Source organism: Lissotriton vulgaris, chromosome 2_1, assembly GCF_964263255.1.
Source record: "Lissotriton vulgaris chromosome 2_1, aLisVul1.2, whole genome shotgun sequence".
NCBI classification, from domain to species: domain Eukaryota; kingdom Metazoa; phylum Chordata; class Amphibia; order Caudata; family Salamandridae; genus Lissotriton; species Lissotriton vulgaris.
This window is the reverse complement of record NC_141687.1, coordinates 1,326,863,209-1,326,879,194: the sequence shown is the minus strand read 5'-3', so window position 1 is coordinate 1,326,879,194 and position 15,986 is coordinate 1,326,863,209. Positions and strand designations below refer to the sequence as shown.

Genomic DNA, 15,986 nt, shown 5'->3' with positions numbered 1-15,986 from the left:
TGGCAATGAACAGTCATCAACAGGAGTCCCTCCAGCGCCCTAAAAATGATCAATGAGCCAGCAGTAATTACCTTGTAGAGCATGTAATGGTTTTTTGTGACGGCAAAAATGAGATGAATGTTGCTTTCAGACAGTTTCTCTCCGAGGAGTGCAAGTGATGGATAATCCTAAAAAAAAAAAATTGTTTAACGATTTAGACAATCAAAGGTGAGGGCCTTCTCATAACTTTATTTTCAAGAAACTTAGCAGATTTTGGTCCCCAGTGTCTCAACGCACTGCCTACAGATGAAACGGAAAAAAAAATATGAGGCAAAGACTGTGGGACTAGTTCACAAAGAAAATTTGAAGCAATAAATGTGAAGTTGCATGCAAAATGCACCGACATTGAATTCACAATCGTTCACGTACACAAAAATGCACATCACACAATCTCATTAAACGGTAAGTGAATTTGCAAGGATGCACATTTTTCACTTGGTCAGACGGCTCATGGGCAAGATTCCGGAGGTTTATTGATCACCAGCAAAATGATAAAGGGTACTTGCACCTATCACTATTTTTCAGTGAAAACTGTTCAACTTTATTTTCGTCAGTGATCAGCATGAATCTGGGGTCCTCTGGACATGCTGGAGCCATTTGTCAAGTGAACGTCAATACATTTGTAAGTAACCAGGGCTGTTCAAGATTGGGGAAAATTGAACAAATCGTTTGCTCCATATTTTGGATCAGTAAAATTATTGGAGGAGGGTTTTTTTCCCCTACAGTTGTTTTTTTTGTATGGCCTTTGGTAACTTCAATATTGCATATGCAAATGACATGATTTGGCTGAATCCCAACTCATCTGTAAATATGGCGCAAGTATGTACACAATTCACACATGAACAAGGCAAAATATGTTTCTGTCAATTACTCATTGATTGCCTTCATACCAACAGAAGCATGGTACTTCTTTTGCAAGATCACAATCATTACATACACCTTCATATGAAAAAACAATATCAATTTTCTATACAGAACACAGCCCGCCTTAACTTTCATGGTGTTCTGAGCCAATCTAAGAATGACCCAGCCCCTCTATTGGGGTTTCATCTCGAGCATTTCTGCTACTGAAACCACAGAACAATGCCACAGGTTCATCGAAACGAACTAGAGCCCTACTCTTGGTCTAAAAGTGTCCTGTAAGAAGGTTCCAGCTGTGAGGGAAAATACTTAGGATTTCGGGAAGATAAAGGTCAACAGAAGACAGCATAAGGAGGAAGAAAAGAAATTAGGAGGGGAAAGATGTATTTAAAGATAGAGTATTTATTTATTCCATGCATTGCCTCAAACCTACCCTTATAGTCAATTCAGAAGGGATTCTGAAATAATAAAAAAAATGCGCGCACAGATTTAATCTGGTGTTAACAACTAAACAGAAAATAACATGCAGACAAGTCGTTGTAACGATTTGGTGCCGCCAGGCTAATATGGAAAAACACAGCATCTAAGGGTTTGAAGAGGTTGACAATGATGCTTATTTGCCAAGTAAGGAAGACTTGATTACAAACGAGTCTCCTGTGCTTTCTGTAAAGCAGGTTTTGGTTTGCGCTTTCATGGAGTAATCAAGGGATTCCTTAGTTCTAGGCCAGGCATCAAAAGGACCGGCCATCAAATGTGTTGAGATTTAATATACAACCAGCAGATTGATAGCATGGTTTGTGGTGAGGTAGTAAATGCCCAGTCCAGCACACCGATTTCAGATCTGATCATCAGGCAAAGGAAGTGATGCACGATCATTGCTAAACATTTCGCGAACACTCACTGAGGCTGAACCATACTTTCTCAAGTGCTAAAGCTTTCTGAAGATGTATTTTAAGAGTTCCATTCACATATCAGTCGTGTAGAATAGCACCTGCATCAGTCTTTCACAAAATCCCTCGAAACTGTGCTAATGTTATGATGTTTTAGTGAAAACATCAGCCCAATTCTAAAGCCTGATACTAACTGCTGAGCCCATATTTGTGCGAAATAACTATTGTATTGATTATCCAGTAAAACGTATTTCTGTGGCAAGTGTTGTTTTTTAGGTAGAGCCAACCAGACAGCACAGGCTGTTTGGCTGGAAAAGACCTGCTGTCTGCTTACCCCATCTCACAGTGGGCTTAAAGTCCGCCCATTTTTTACCATTAGTTGGTATTATTGTCATTCTCATTTGCTTGTTTCTTATTTGATGGCTTGCATTGTCCATCATGTGTCTGTTCCTCCCCGGAGCACAGTTTCTTTACCTGTGTCCTTCCACTGCTCACTGTTGGGAATCTTTATAAGTCTCCATTAAGACAGGACACGTGCGCTGACCCGTGCAAACCATTTTGTTAGCTTACAGTGGGATTAGAACCTGCTCATTCCTTACTATTAGTTGACTTCATTGTGACTCTCATTTGCTTGCTTGTCATTGGTTAGCATATGTGTGCTTTCCTTTCCCTTCCTGCAAACTTGTGTTCTTTGAATGCTTTATTTTTCTTTGTGATTAATCATTGATGAGAGTGTATGTGCTCTTTTTAGCTGTCTTCCTAGTGTGTCCTCCACTCCATGTTGTTTGACCCCATTTGTTCTATCCATGTCTGTGTCCTTCATGTTGCTTTTAATATACCTTCCTTTACTTTGTCCTGCTTGCACTCTAATATCGCCTTGTGTACGCTGTCCCCTCCACTGCACTCATATTGCTTCTCCCTTGAACTAATGTGCTTACTCCCCCCAATCCCCTATGTTGCTTTTTCACCAGTGTGGTTCTCCTCCTAGGTCCAAATTGTGCTCATTGCTGCCCTATCCAACCACGCCCTCCATGCTATTCACACCAGCCCTGTCTTTTTGCTCCTACTGCATTTTACATATTGATTTCCCCCACCAATACCCCCTTTGATGCTTCGCGACCCTGACTGCTCTACTTTTTTATTTCTTTTCGTTTACTGATGAAACTCGGATAGGTCCCAAAGGTGAAACCTATTGGCTTGGCCAATGGTTGTTATCTTTTCATCAACCACTTAACAAGAGTTTTGTGTTTTCCAACTGTCTCCCTATTATGCATCTCTCCCGCCCACTCTGTGTTGCTTTCTCTTGGCCATGTCCTTTTCTCCCCTACCACAGGCGGTTTGCGTAAGCACCCAACAAGTGCATGTGTTTTCCATCTGTCTCCCTTGTATGCTTCTCTTCCCCTCCGGTGTTGCTTACTCTCTCACTTATGTGTGCTTCCCTCCCACCCACAATCCACAATGCTCTCTCTCATATATAGGTTTTTCTCCCCCAGACTGTTCTCCGTATTGTTCTCTCCATCCTCCATGAGCTGCTTTTCCCCTTCCTCCTACTCAGCCAATTCCTCTCCTAAACCATATACCCACCCCCAACACGTGGTGCTTTAAAAAAAAAATAGCACAGTGCTTTTTTTAATTAGTACTTTTGTGCTAAAAGCCCCTTTTGTAATTTACCAATCCAAGTTTCGTCTGCTGTCTTAGATTGTCAAATACAAAAATAAAGCAAAAGGCCCTCACGTCATTACGACGTTACGCCCAGTAGTTCTGATGCATGCACTAGTCAGTGGAACGACATGACCGCAGTCTTTTTTTATGTTGTTTTTAGGTCGAGCCTGCGAGGGCTGCGCATGCGCAGTATCGCTGGCGAGATTTTTTGATTTTAAATAAGTTTCAGTATCGGGATTTAATCCCCGCCCCTCTTTCCCATTGACTGTCGTCACCGTTTATGCTAAACGGTGGCCAGCCATTGGGAAAGAGCACTGCATGACGTACACTTTTCTCTTTTTCAGATGGCCCACTTGGATGGGCTCGTCTGACTTCCTCCCGTCATGAAAGCTTTCTTATCTTTGTGGGGACATGTGTTTCAAACACATGGCCCCATAAAGATGAGAAAGCTTTCACAAGGGACGAAAGTGAAAGCAGACCGTGTTTTTCAGCTTATCGCCTCGGGGCTTGTGTGTAATTTAATTTGAGTTTCAAGGCTTCGCTTGTCCCAAGGCTTCAGATACCAGGAACCAGATGTGTGTATGTTGCTTTGAGTGGTGCACGTGAAAAGTTGTGAAGTGTTTACCCACACAGCCTAACTGCTTTTAATTGAAAATGATTTTTTTTCTCGCAGTACTGGTTACAACTTTGAACGAAACCAAACGATACGTGACAGCGCATTGTATTTGATACTCGATAAAAAAAGTATATATAATCTCTCGTGGTCAACTTGTGCGCTATCCTAGCGCCAACCCATGCGCCAATGTCTCTGTACCTGATCCCCTCCACCCCGCCTCCCAGGATGGCATGAACAATGCACCCTTCAGCTTTAACAGCACAGCGCAATTTTTCTGCAGAAGAGAAACACAAAGGGTCCTCGGAAAACGTTTAGCTGCCGCGTAGCAAAGGCCTTTGTGTTTCTCTTCTGCAGAAAAACTGCGCTGTGCTGTTACATAGGAGTTACAACTTTAAAGGTTCTTGAATATTGACATTTGTAAGATGATTTGTCGCGATGCGGACACGGGTTACATTTTTTCTCAGAGATAGTGCAGTTTTCCACGCAGGTGCCTGCTTTCCCGTATGATGGTTCTAATATAGCCACCAGCTAAAAAGAAAAAATAATTTAAGGGTTGTTGGAAATTACCAACATCAAGTGTCTGAATTGAAATCACGATTTGAGTCTGAATATGTTAGAAATTATTAGCCCACCTGGTTACCGTGACCTCATAAAGCACAATCTCTTTGGAGATCTGTGGTTCCTATAAAGCCAGTGGTATAGAAACCGTTGATATTAAAATTTGATGAATTTTTCAAAACATTCTTCATCAATGGAAGCAAAGTCTAACCCACATTCACACCCAGTTATACATTAACCGAGACAAATAACAAGGGAAAGCTCTCCCCTCATTTTCGCCGGACAAGTACTGAAAGTTGAGCAGAATTAAGGTGACACCTAGTAATAATGCTTGACATCAAAGACTAGATCACAAAATTCCTTATTGGACCGCCAGAAAACTAGAATACAGCGGCATATATTTTCAGTTTAAAGCCCTTAAACAGAGCAAAATAAGAAGACAAAAACCTTGGAAGTTAAAACTCAACGCACTATAGTCTCGGACACACGCTTCTTTTCTCATACAAGTGAAAACCATACCACACAATAAGAATTTACTAGCAATTAAAATTGAATATATAACTCACTGAAAATACAAATACGAAGTAAAATATATTTGTTTTACACAATTTAAGATTGAAACTAAATTCGAACAAAATGTCTAATCACCATGAAGAACAACGAATGTGGCATCTGATAACAAAGTACAAGGTCGGTGTTCACAGCCTACTTACTGAAGGAGGGCAGCACATGCACACATGGAAAGGAAAGCAAAAGTGTGCTGGTAAACAGTGGAACCAGTACTTTGTGGAAGATGGGATTCATTTTTTCATACACCTCCCATTATAGAATAAATTGAACTGTAAGGGTTGCTCCTATTAAAACCTACTTATGGTTTTTTTTCCCTTGTAAATTTGTTTCTTGAAAAACGTTCAGAAGTTAACAAAACAAAAAATAATCTATCTGCGCACTTTTCAGAAAACGTTAGCGTAAAACCTTGGCAGGCTTGTACCTGCACTCAGATGATGCATTTCAAACTGGGCTAATCATAGAAGCTTGAGATGGTGGCTCTTGGGTGGCTGAGTAGAGCTTCCCGAAGTGCGGAGACAAGCTCGCCTGCATGTACTTTCATGACTGCAGTAGTTTCTCAGTTGTATTTCCTTTTGCAGTTCCTGGTTTGTGTCATGTCATTGATGAGGTACGCTCAGTCTTTAGAGAGTCCTACAGTGATGCAGTGACCTTGTTTACCTTTCAGTCTTTAACCCCTCCCATGCTGGTGACGAACCCCAGCTGTCACTCCCCTCGGTGGGCGTGTGCTGATGACGGCTGGGGTTCGTCACGGCCCCGCCCTGTTCTTTTGTTTACTGCACAGCGGTAAAATCGTGGCAGCAGCGAAGGGGTTAATATTGGTGAAATTTGTCTTCAGACTAGTCAGGATGAATATGGAAGCAAAGTGTGCATTTAAGCAAAGCTAAATTACAAAGATTTTCAGATCAAAGGGTAGGATTCCCCTAAAGTCTAGATTGAAGAGTAGTGGATTTTTATTATTTTAACTAGGGCTGTAAATGGTTACCACCAGTTTGAAAATTCTGGTAACTTGGCTGACTGCCTACGCTGCATGGTCTCCAGAAGCCTAGACCTCTAAGGATCAGTGGTTTAACTTGGGAAGCACAGTGCTACAAGGGCTTCATAGGTACTTTGACACAGACAACCGTGTTTAAAATGAAAATTCGCAAATGCACTTGATGTGATGAACTGGCCCCTTCACTATTTGTTTGATAAACGTTGTACCCAATTATCTGCCCGTTTCGGTCAAGTTCTGGATGGTTGACTGCACCCAGGAGTCTTCTTTGTGCACCTTTATTGACATTTGGGATTTGGTGTAGTGTGAGGCGGTTTCAAACATAAATAAAAGGCATTGTGATTTGTAATGCCAATAGCTTAAACTTGCATAACTGCAAGAGGTCTTGCATTTGCGAGAATTTTGCGAGAATTTATGCTATTGTATATAACAACGCCATTTATTTATCGGTTTTCAAAAAAAAAAACACTTAAATAAAAGGTTTGTCATTTACAATGCCAAAAGCTCAAACGTTTGCAAATGCGAGACCTATTGCATTGCAAATGCTTGTTTTATGGTGTTGCACAGTGTTCCAACAGTGTACAGCATACGCAACACAAACTTTCCCAAAAGCAGTTGTCAAAGCCCATAGCTCCCAAAGGCAAGATTATATTGGCTTTGCCAAAGAAGGTTAAATAATCTGTCTACCTCCGATGTTTCATTAGACAGCACAGTTTTCCAACACACACTCAACGTCAATCATGGACTACATGAGAGGCAAGTAAGCAGCTTGAAGAACCCATGTAGCAAACTTGATCCCTCTAAAGCAGTGCATTTCAGAATTTTTGAAGCTAGTTTGTCCATCTGTGGCAACCCCAACAAAATTAGCGCTCATCGATTAAGCATCTGTTCGGGCAAAATAGCAACCATTTGGAGGACCCACAAAAACAAATGTAAATCACCCCACACATCATGCTCTGGCCATGAAACGCATCCCACCGTCCAGAAAATCAGGAAGTCACTCATAATAGTGAATGTTTTCCTAATTTGTGGACTGTTCTGGTCCTTTCTGAACGGCGACTCTCTTCTAGTTCTCTGAACGTTGATGGTACCTCTTTGGTCTTCAAGTACTACCACATAAGGACCATAATTTGGAGCGACACACACTTTCCCAAAATATTGAAAAGAAAGGTAAGCAGGAAGCACTGCAAGTTAGTTTGTGACTTGGGACAGAATTGTCAAACATCAGAATAAACAACTAAATCTTAGTCTGAATTAGCCGTAACGTATAGCAGTTCACAGATAGATCTGCATCACTAATTGTTTTAGAACAAATACAAATATGCAATCTCTTTCAAAATATTTGTGCCTTATTGTTTTCTTCCTAAGGTAACGGACAATCCTACTAGTACCATTTCTTTTGTTTTGCCCCCTCCCTGCCAATCAAATGCTACAAGAAAGTAATGGACTTTACAGATGAGACAGCCAGCCGGAATCTGGCATCAATCACCTAAAGAGAAGACTTCCAGTAATTGAAATCTGGATCAATGTTGTTTGTGTACAAATCAATCAGTCACATTTGCTTCTTTACTCTGGGAAGTCTTATTCCACTTCACTGCCCTTGTTTTTCATTCTTGTTAAGGACCCTTAAGTTGTCTCCCTAGTTAATTTTTTCCAGGCTGCTGCACTTCCGACATGATGAAAAAAGTCATATTCTTACATTTGAAGGTTTAGGGACTGAACATATTGAGGCTGATGCAACCTTGAGTTCCAGGCGGGTTGTGCACATGATTAGCTGAAAAAAGTAGAGGAAAGTGGCAGGTAGTGTTTTAATTGAGAGTTTATGATGCTTGCTGTGTAGAAAGTGGTGGATGAGTCTATGGAGGTTAAAGAGGATTCTTGGAAAAAATTGATCACCTAGTTTAGCCAGACATTGGGTTATTATGGGGGTCCAACTGGCAGAGTTTCCAATAGATTTGCTTGCTCAAGAGTGTTGTTTAGAGATTTGTTGGTGTTTGGGGGAAAGGTTGGGAGAGATAAGAAATGTATTAGTAGTTGGACACTGGTTTTGGAGCTGGTGGCTGCAATGAAGACGTCCGTCGTTATTAAAGAGGTGAACGCCAATAATGCGGATCCATACATGTGAGCAAGTGGCAACTTGTGGTGGACACTTGATTCGATTCAGCAGATGGCAACACCCCAGTGCTCTGATAGAGACCTTGCACTGTGCCTACGGTTCCAAGACCTTGTTACAACTGGTTACTTGTATATATAAAATAGTGACATTGAATATTAAGAGAATCGGAAACCCCATCACAAGATGTAAAACACATCTGTGAATTAGATATAGCCTGCATACCGGAAATTCATTATTCTAAACAAGAGGGCAGATGCATGAGAAGTGGAGATGGGCACCTCTTTATAAGAAAGGGGCATTTTAATATGTCTGAAACCCAGAGTGATGTTTGTGGCCACCAAACCCAATCTGAACCATAGGGCACATTTGTGAAAATCAATGGATGGTTAGACCATTAGCGCTGGTCTGTGTATATGCATCTAACACCACTGTAGATGAAAAGATCTTTCTCCACTACCAAATGCCCACATTCTTACAGTATCTGCGACATCCACAAAGTGGCTCCAACACTGGAACTGATGGATATGAGACATGCACTGCACGCAGATGTGGCAGAATACTTTTCGATTTCTCCACACATACTCTGCACTCCAGACTTGATATGTTGCTGCCGCATGTTCATATATAAGGGTCCAGAAACTGATCAGTGTACTTTACTGGCACACGAGATATGCGGCAGGCAGATTACCCATATTCCCATGTGGAGACTGCAAAGAACCTTATTGATAGACACTGCCTAAGTTAAAGACTATTTGGGAACATATCCAACAACAATACCACCACTGATAATGCAGGCTTGAATGACAACTCATTACTGAAATAGCATGCTTCTAAGATGTTTGCATGTGGGATAAGTATCATGACTGTACATGTGGTTGGATCCACCATTAACCAACTCATCACTAGGTTTGAGGAGATTTAAGGAGGATGGAAGTGGAAAATGCAAGAGTAGCCCAAGCAGCAGCGACACTATAGCATGCAGTAGCTACATATGGGAACCGAGAAGAATGTCTCACATTGTTTGAGTACAGAAAATGCACAGCCAGACACCGTACTGAAGGAAGCAGATCAGGTCATATTTTGTTTGACCGACATGTAATAACGATCCACAAAGCCCTACTAATGCAATCAGGGCCTCTTACAGTCTATTGGTAAATATGCAAATCTAGATAAATGAGATGTCAAAATACTACAATCAACTTTATAGTGTTCATAAATAAATAAATAAATAAGTAAACTTTCTCCGCTGCACCTTGAAGATGGCCTTCAGGAAATCTGGCAAGCAATAACACACTAAGTGTCTGGCAAACCTCCTCAGTGCCATGGACGTCCTACAGAATTCCAGACGTCTTTCAGTGCTAGTCTGACCCCCCAGACTGCTGTTCATGTATTCAAAGCCTATGGCAGAACAACCCATCCTAAGTCCACATATGAGGCCATAATCGTGCCATTGCTCAAACCCCACAGAAATCACTGGACGTTATCCTCCTACTGCCCATCTCCATACTCCATTGTAAGATTTTGGGCAAAATAATAGCCAACAGAAAGTCCCCACTGTGTCTAACCTGTTTCAGTGAGATCAATCAGGCTTCAGAACATACAAAAATATGGCAGTGAATATTCAACGTCTCATCCATACCTTGAGGGAATGTCTGTCATCCACAATGCTCGCAGCAGTAGCCTCGCTAGACACGGAGAAGGAGCTCAACCTCCTGAAGTGGTTGTATAGTTTTTTGGTGCTAGAAGAAATATGCTTTGGAGGGAAAGTGCTGCAGTGGATTAGACTACTGTACTCACACCGGACAGCTAGGGTCAAGACAGAGTGGACAGTATCGGAATCAAGGCCCCACGACTGGGGTACATGTCTGACCGTCCCCTCTCCCTTCTCCTTTTTGCTGTGCATAGTTCCACCCAAAAAAGTGTGAGGTGGGGCATTTGATCGGAAACTACACAGTTATGATGTCTTCTCATGGGGCCGATGTCTTGCTGCACCTTAAGGAAGTGGGGCAAGAACTGCATTAAAGAGGTTTGAGGATGTTCCGGGCCTGAGGGTGAGAGTAGCCAAATCTTTTCTGTGCCCCTGAGACTCACGGTCAGTCACATGGACACCTCTCTCCCATAGCTGCCCCTGCCCTAGGAATATACTACATTTCGATATCTGTACATACGGACATATCACTCGTATTGAGATCTTATAGAAGGGTATCTTGCCGGGGTACCAACAAATCTTCAATTGTTATCAGTAGTGATATTGGCGATGGGCAGAACAGTCTTAACCATATTTCTAATCTTGCCACATCATCTATACTTAATTTCTTCCTCTACATTTGCCTAAAGACCTTTGTCAGCAACCTCAACAGCATGCTATCATACCCTGTTTGGGGCGGGTGTAGACACAAAACTTTGCTGCACAAATTGGAGCTTTCCATTTATGAGAGGTGGTCTGAGTGCTCCAGCTCATTAGCTGCCCAGTTGCAGTGTGTAACTCAGTAGCTGAGTGAGCCTGATTGCCTAGAAACATTATATTGACATCATGCCCAGTATCACTGTAGTTCTGCTGCAATGGTTTGTACTGCAGGGTAGGCAGCTGGCGCTGGACTTTTATGATGCAGGACTTTATCACGCACAAATTGGAGAGTGCCCTATGCACCAGACCTGCTGCTATGGTCTCTGCTTACCTTTAGGGGACTGGTCGGGCAGGATGATGTAGGGACTTAGTCACACAAAGGTGTACTTACGCTGAGAGATCTAGTCACCCGCGATAAGTTACATACATTCAGTAGCTTTCTGAAGACACATCCATCTTTAATGGACAGTTATTGACGTTCAACACACTGACAGATACATTCAGAAAGACCTGGGACATCATTCATGGCATTCATGCATGATCACTCATGCTGCTGACTTAGGTGCCTGGCAGAAAACTCAGAACGCTACTGTACTGTACTGAGCATTTTTGGGGGATGACTAAAACAGATCTAACTACATTGATAACTAATTGGATGGAGGACACTGGCCATCACCTAACATAGGGAAGGGTAGTCTGGATTCGGGTACCTACAACCAGTCTCAAGAAACATTATGTTTAAATCGATAAAATACAGAATACTACATCGTACTTACCAGACACTCAAGCAAAATATCCCCTTTGAGTGCCTAAGATGAAAGGCTGTTGATTAAATTCCCATGCATTTGTTCTGCTCTTGTCCCTTGAAACACTCTTTTTAAGAACCGCTGTTTCCTGGTGGTATTGCAGTGGTGTTGAGGCCGCAATATGCTTGGCAGGACCGTCATGGTCCCACCAAGCAAATTACGAGTTTCTTCTCTGCCACAGCTTTCATGGTGGTTCCTGCTCCATGAAAATCGTAGCAGATAGGAAACATGCTGTGCTTCTGGGCCATGGGGTGCATGCAGGGGGCATAACATGTGCCGAGTGCATGCACCTCAGTTTCGTCGTGGGAACGTAAAACAAATAAAAAGCCAGCCAGACGCACGAAACACTTGTAATCTGGCAGGTAGCCTGAGCACGGGTATGGCTGTGCGGAGGAGCGGACCCAGCACAGCACCGCCAAACTCGTAATCAGGCCCCACGTGGGTGGAGGCTGAGGGACCTGCACATGTCAGCACAGCAGGGGAGCAGGTCAGTCTCAAATATTGTAATGGGATTACTCCCTCCTAAAGTTACCAGAAAAAATACAACTCCAGACCCCTTGAGATGCAAGTGCGTCCCAGAAGCGAGCAGGTGGACAGCTAATAGTGGTCCTGTACCGCTTGAAGGTCACCTAGAGCAAGCAATGTAGATGATATATCCTTGGCTGAAATGCCTGTAAGAGGTGTACCATCACTTACGGCTGGGCAGCCACCACGTATATCTGCCCTGCAGGTAGAAGTAAATATGTACTCGAGGGTCACAGCACGCAGGGACACAAGTACATCCTTTCTGTCATCACTCTGCAGTGAACCATTAGAAGTGAACCATGCTTAACAAGCACTTGCAACTGTCTGAATCATTGAATGTGGAAGTGACTCAAGGACAGGATCCATCCTGCTTTTTAGGTCTCGCCTGAGCAAGCGCATGTGCTGCAAGACATTTAGTAGAGGCTTCAAAAAGTGCTACCACAAGCTGCTTTGGCTGGCCTAGTGCTTGTGTGAACGAGCGCAACCGCCAGCTTTCCATCTGTTTTTCCGCTCACTTGAGTGCTTTCTTAACGCTCCTCCACCCCTCTCCACCCCCGCCGCGTCACGCTGCTTTTACTATAGACATTTTGTTTAAAATTCCTAGGCTTGCGCTTTTTGGGGTGCTGCAGTTGTCAAGAAGCTATTCCATCAGTCCAACGTTTTTAGCATCGCAAGGTTGCATTCTGGGACTCGTGGTTTCGATTTAAATTTGCACATTCAGGCAAAAAAAAAAAAACAATACATAAAATACGGTTACACCAAATGCCAGAATTGGGAGATGGTGCCCCGCCCGATACTGGACCATTTTGTATGGACACATAATCCGTCTAATGAATCAACTTGGTTTGTGGAATTCCTGCAACAGCTATTAAAAACACACCTACGAGTGGCCGCCTCATGCAACAAAATCAATTAATAAATGGTGTGGACTTCGCACACTTTAAGCACTGTACCAAAATCAATTAATAAATGGCATGGACTTCGCACACTTTAAGCACCGTCCTCTTTTGGGGAACAGTGTGCCGACTCTTATTACAATCTATGGACCTGCACCAAGTTTCCAAAATCCTTCAACCCACCCCACAACACAATTAACATAAATACCTTTGGCCATGATAGTTTACCGCTAGCAGCACACGTGTGTAACCGGCCAGGGAAGTTGATAAGGAAAGCTGAACAGAAACTAATGTGACGCGGTCCCTTTAAATGTACCAAACGTAGGCCGCCACTCGATTCTTCATTAGACCGATCATCTAGGTTATCATTGGCCGTGTCCCCTGCCTTTCAAGGTTTATTTAAAATTGTATTTGGTTATCGGCAGTGACTAATCTCACCTCTCCATAAGGTTAACCCCCTCCGGGTCACGCTAGCCCTTTAACTCTCCGCGTGCCTTTTCAAATTCCCTTTCCCCTATCTGATTGGTTGTTGGTGATGAACGTAGAACAACAGACTCGGTTGCCATGGTTGAAGAAGGATGCCTCTGAATAGTAAGATGTAGAGCAAATACCTATGCAGCGCGTGGAAATACGGTGCCATGGTTATAACCTTCAACAAAGACATAAATAGGTTGCTCCTTTTGACGCAAGGATCCTTTTATTAGTAAAGACTACCCCAAGTACTGATACGTTTTAAATCCTGACTTTGTGTTTCTTTCGAGCATGCAATCTTAACATATATCCCCTACCTAGAAAGAGATGTGTGAATCCTACACCTTGAAACATCATTGCAATATCTAACATTCTGTACATTTATTTACTCCCCTGTTTGATTTATTGCGAATGTACAATGTGTGCTTGTAATGTAAAGCCCTCAAACACCCAACACGGGACTGAGCAACGCTTTTAGAGAAATAAATACAACAATTAGTAAGAGCTATTTAAATTGTTATTCATGTACATACTCCTACAGACAGGACCGGCCTTGGGCATGGATGAGCTGGGCCTAAGCTCGGTGTGCCAAATCTCAAAAGGGTACACCTGGAAACTGTCTGACTTAATGTTATGCAAACAGCAACTAGTATATCCCACTTGGTGTCAATCAGGTCCCTTTAAAGACCTTGCAATCAACCCTTAACGTACCTCAGCATAACTGTTAGTGCCCCATCAACCCCCTGCCCTCCTCCCATCTTCCTTACACCTCCTGCCGTCACACTGCAACAACCAGGGCGCTGTCCGGTCAATCTGATTTAGGGCCTACAGACAGATACATCTGATATGCTTACAAGGCATGCATGTCTTTTACACACAGGGATTGAACAAAGTCAAATGCTTACCTCCAAATCGTAGTTTCTCTTAAGTACTTGGAACGTGACGTGGCGAACAGCCAGAGCTGCTGACTTTGGAACTGGGGATCCACGTTCCAGTTTTGCTCAACATCCTTTGATTCTGGGCTAATCACTTCATCTTCCTGTGCCTAAAAATGAATGCGATCCTATGTAATGTAACTGGTGCTCAGGTAAAGTGCTCCAATACCTACAGTTCCAATGCGCTCCATGTAAAACATGCATTGCCATAGCCAATAGGTCTCGCTTTTGGGACCTTATAAGTATTTAGTTATGCAGCACAATATCCTTGTTGCAACAACATCAACTGTTGCATGGCTAAACACTTATAAGGTCCAAAAGCGAGACCTATTGGCTATGCCAATGCTTGTTTCATTTTGAAATATGCTCGACCCTGGATTCAATCTTTAAAAGGGAAAAATGGCAATAACAATATTTTATAAATAAAAACAGTTGAATGGCATATTCATTTCCCATTATGATGAGGAGGTGTTGAGGGGGTTCAAGGTGAAGCAACGAGGGGGTAGAGGCTTGTTCGTGCATATGTGGCCGAGAAGCACATCAGTCCAAGATCAACTGAGCATGAGGGCCTGTAGTGGCAACCACAGTCCAAAAACAGAGAGGCAGTGGCCTATTTGGATGCGAAGCTGAGGAGTGATAGAGAAAAAGGAAAGACGACTGGTATGTTGCCTGCATTTAAACAGACCTGGGCTGGTGTTTAATCAACCTGGCATTACCCCGGTGGGCAAAAGCTCATGGAGGCTGGCTTTTAGGGCAGGTGCAGTCTCCTCCGACATCTTGTCCTGTTATCTCAGGAAAATAGAGCAGGCCTTCAAGAAAGAGAGAGATGAGAGCGAGGATGAAGGATAGCAGAGCTGGTTTTAACAGTTTGGCTTCTGGTTCCAAGCTGGGCCCTGACCAAGGCACGTACCTCACGAGTGTCAATGTGAAGTGACTTGGGGAGCCCGGTGATAAAAGGGAGCAACGACAGGTGACATAAAAGTTTCAGATGGAGAAGTAAGAGGGGACCCTTCAAAAGCTACGCCTGCTAAGCCAGTGGTGAATGCCTGCAGAACGTTCCAAGAAGACGAGGGTACAGAAGCCGTGAGTGCAGGGGGTGGAACTAATGCGTGCTAGATACATGGGTGAGGGCAGTCTTGGGGGAGCGGAGCAGAGAGAAGCCAGACTGTAGTGTACTGATGGATAGAAAGTCTAGGAATCTGTCTAAGCTAAACTCTGAAGGATGCTGGACAAGTATGGCGGCTGGGATACAGGGCAGCACTTGCTCATGTATCTTGTGTGTTAAACAAATACAGAAACACCGTTATCCCCGCTTACCATCTCACTGGAGGCGCTGTATTCATTTACTTCGTTCAGGTGACAGAGGCCATCATGTGGCCGAACCAGTCCACCAAGCTTTCCGTCTAGTGCAAGGTGTTGCACATCATCTGTCGTAAATACTAGCAAGTGCAAGGCCTCCTTCCGCCAGCCAATCCTATCCTGGGAAAGAGAAGAGAAATTTGTTATTCAGCTGTTAAGGATCTGAAAGCCAATGGCACATGCAGGTCTCTGAATACTCTGGGGAAATCAGGCCTCTGTGCTGGCCAAGCTTGATTCTGTCACATCATGAGGCTTCTTCAAGAAATTGTACATTCTGCAATAAGAGAACACGTGAAACAGGTTTGAATTTGAAAAGTAAGCCCAACTAAGGACGGAAACAAACT

At 43.1% G+C, this 15,986-nt stretch overlaps 1 protein-coding gene across 1 annotated transcript in view; it reads right to left on the bottom strand.

The window, feature by feature from the left end:
* The window catches only part of ITGB5 (integrin subunit beta 5), a 658,371-nt gene that overhangs the window by 269,159 nt on the left and 373,226 nt on the right, over positions 1 to 15,986 (bottom strand). The window contains exons 6-7 of the mRNA XM_086957094.1: positions 15,601 to 15,762; positions 72 to 167 (exon numbers count right to left, since the gene is read on the bottom strand). Coding sequence (XP_086813220.1) covers positions 72 to 167; positions 15,601 to 15,762 — 258 coding nt within the window. The remainder of the gene's footprint in view (positions 1 to 71; positions 168 to 15,600; positions 15,763 to 15,986) is intronic.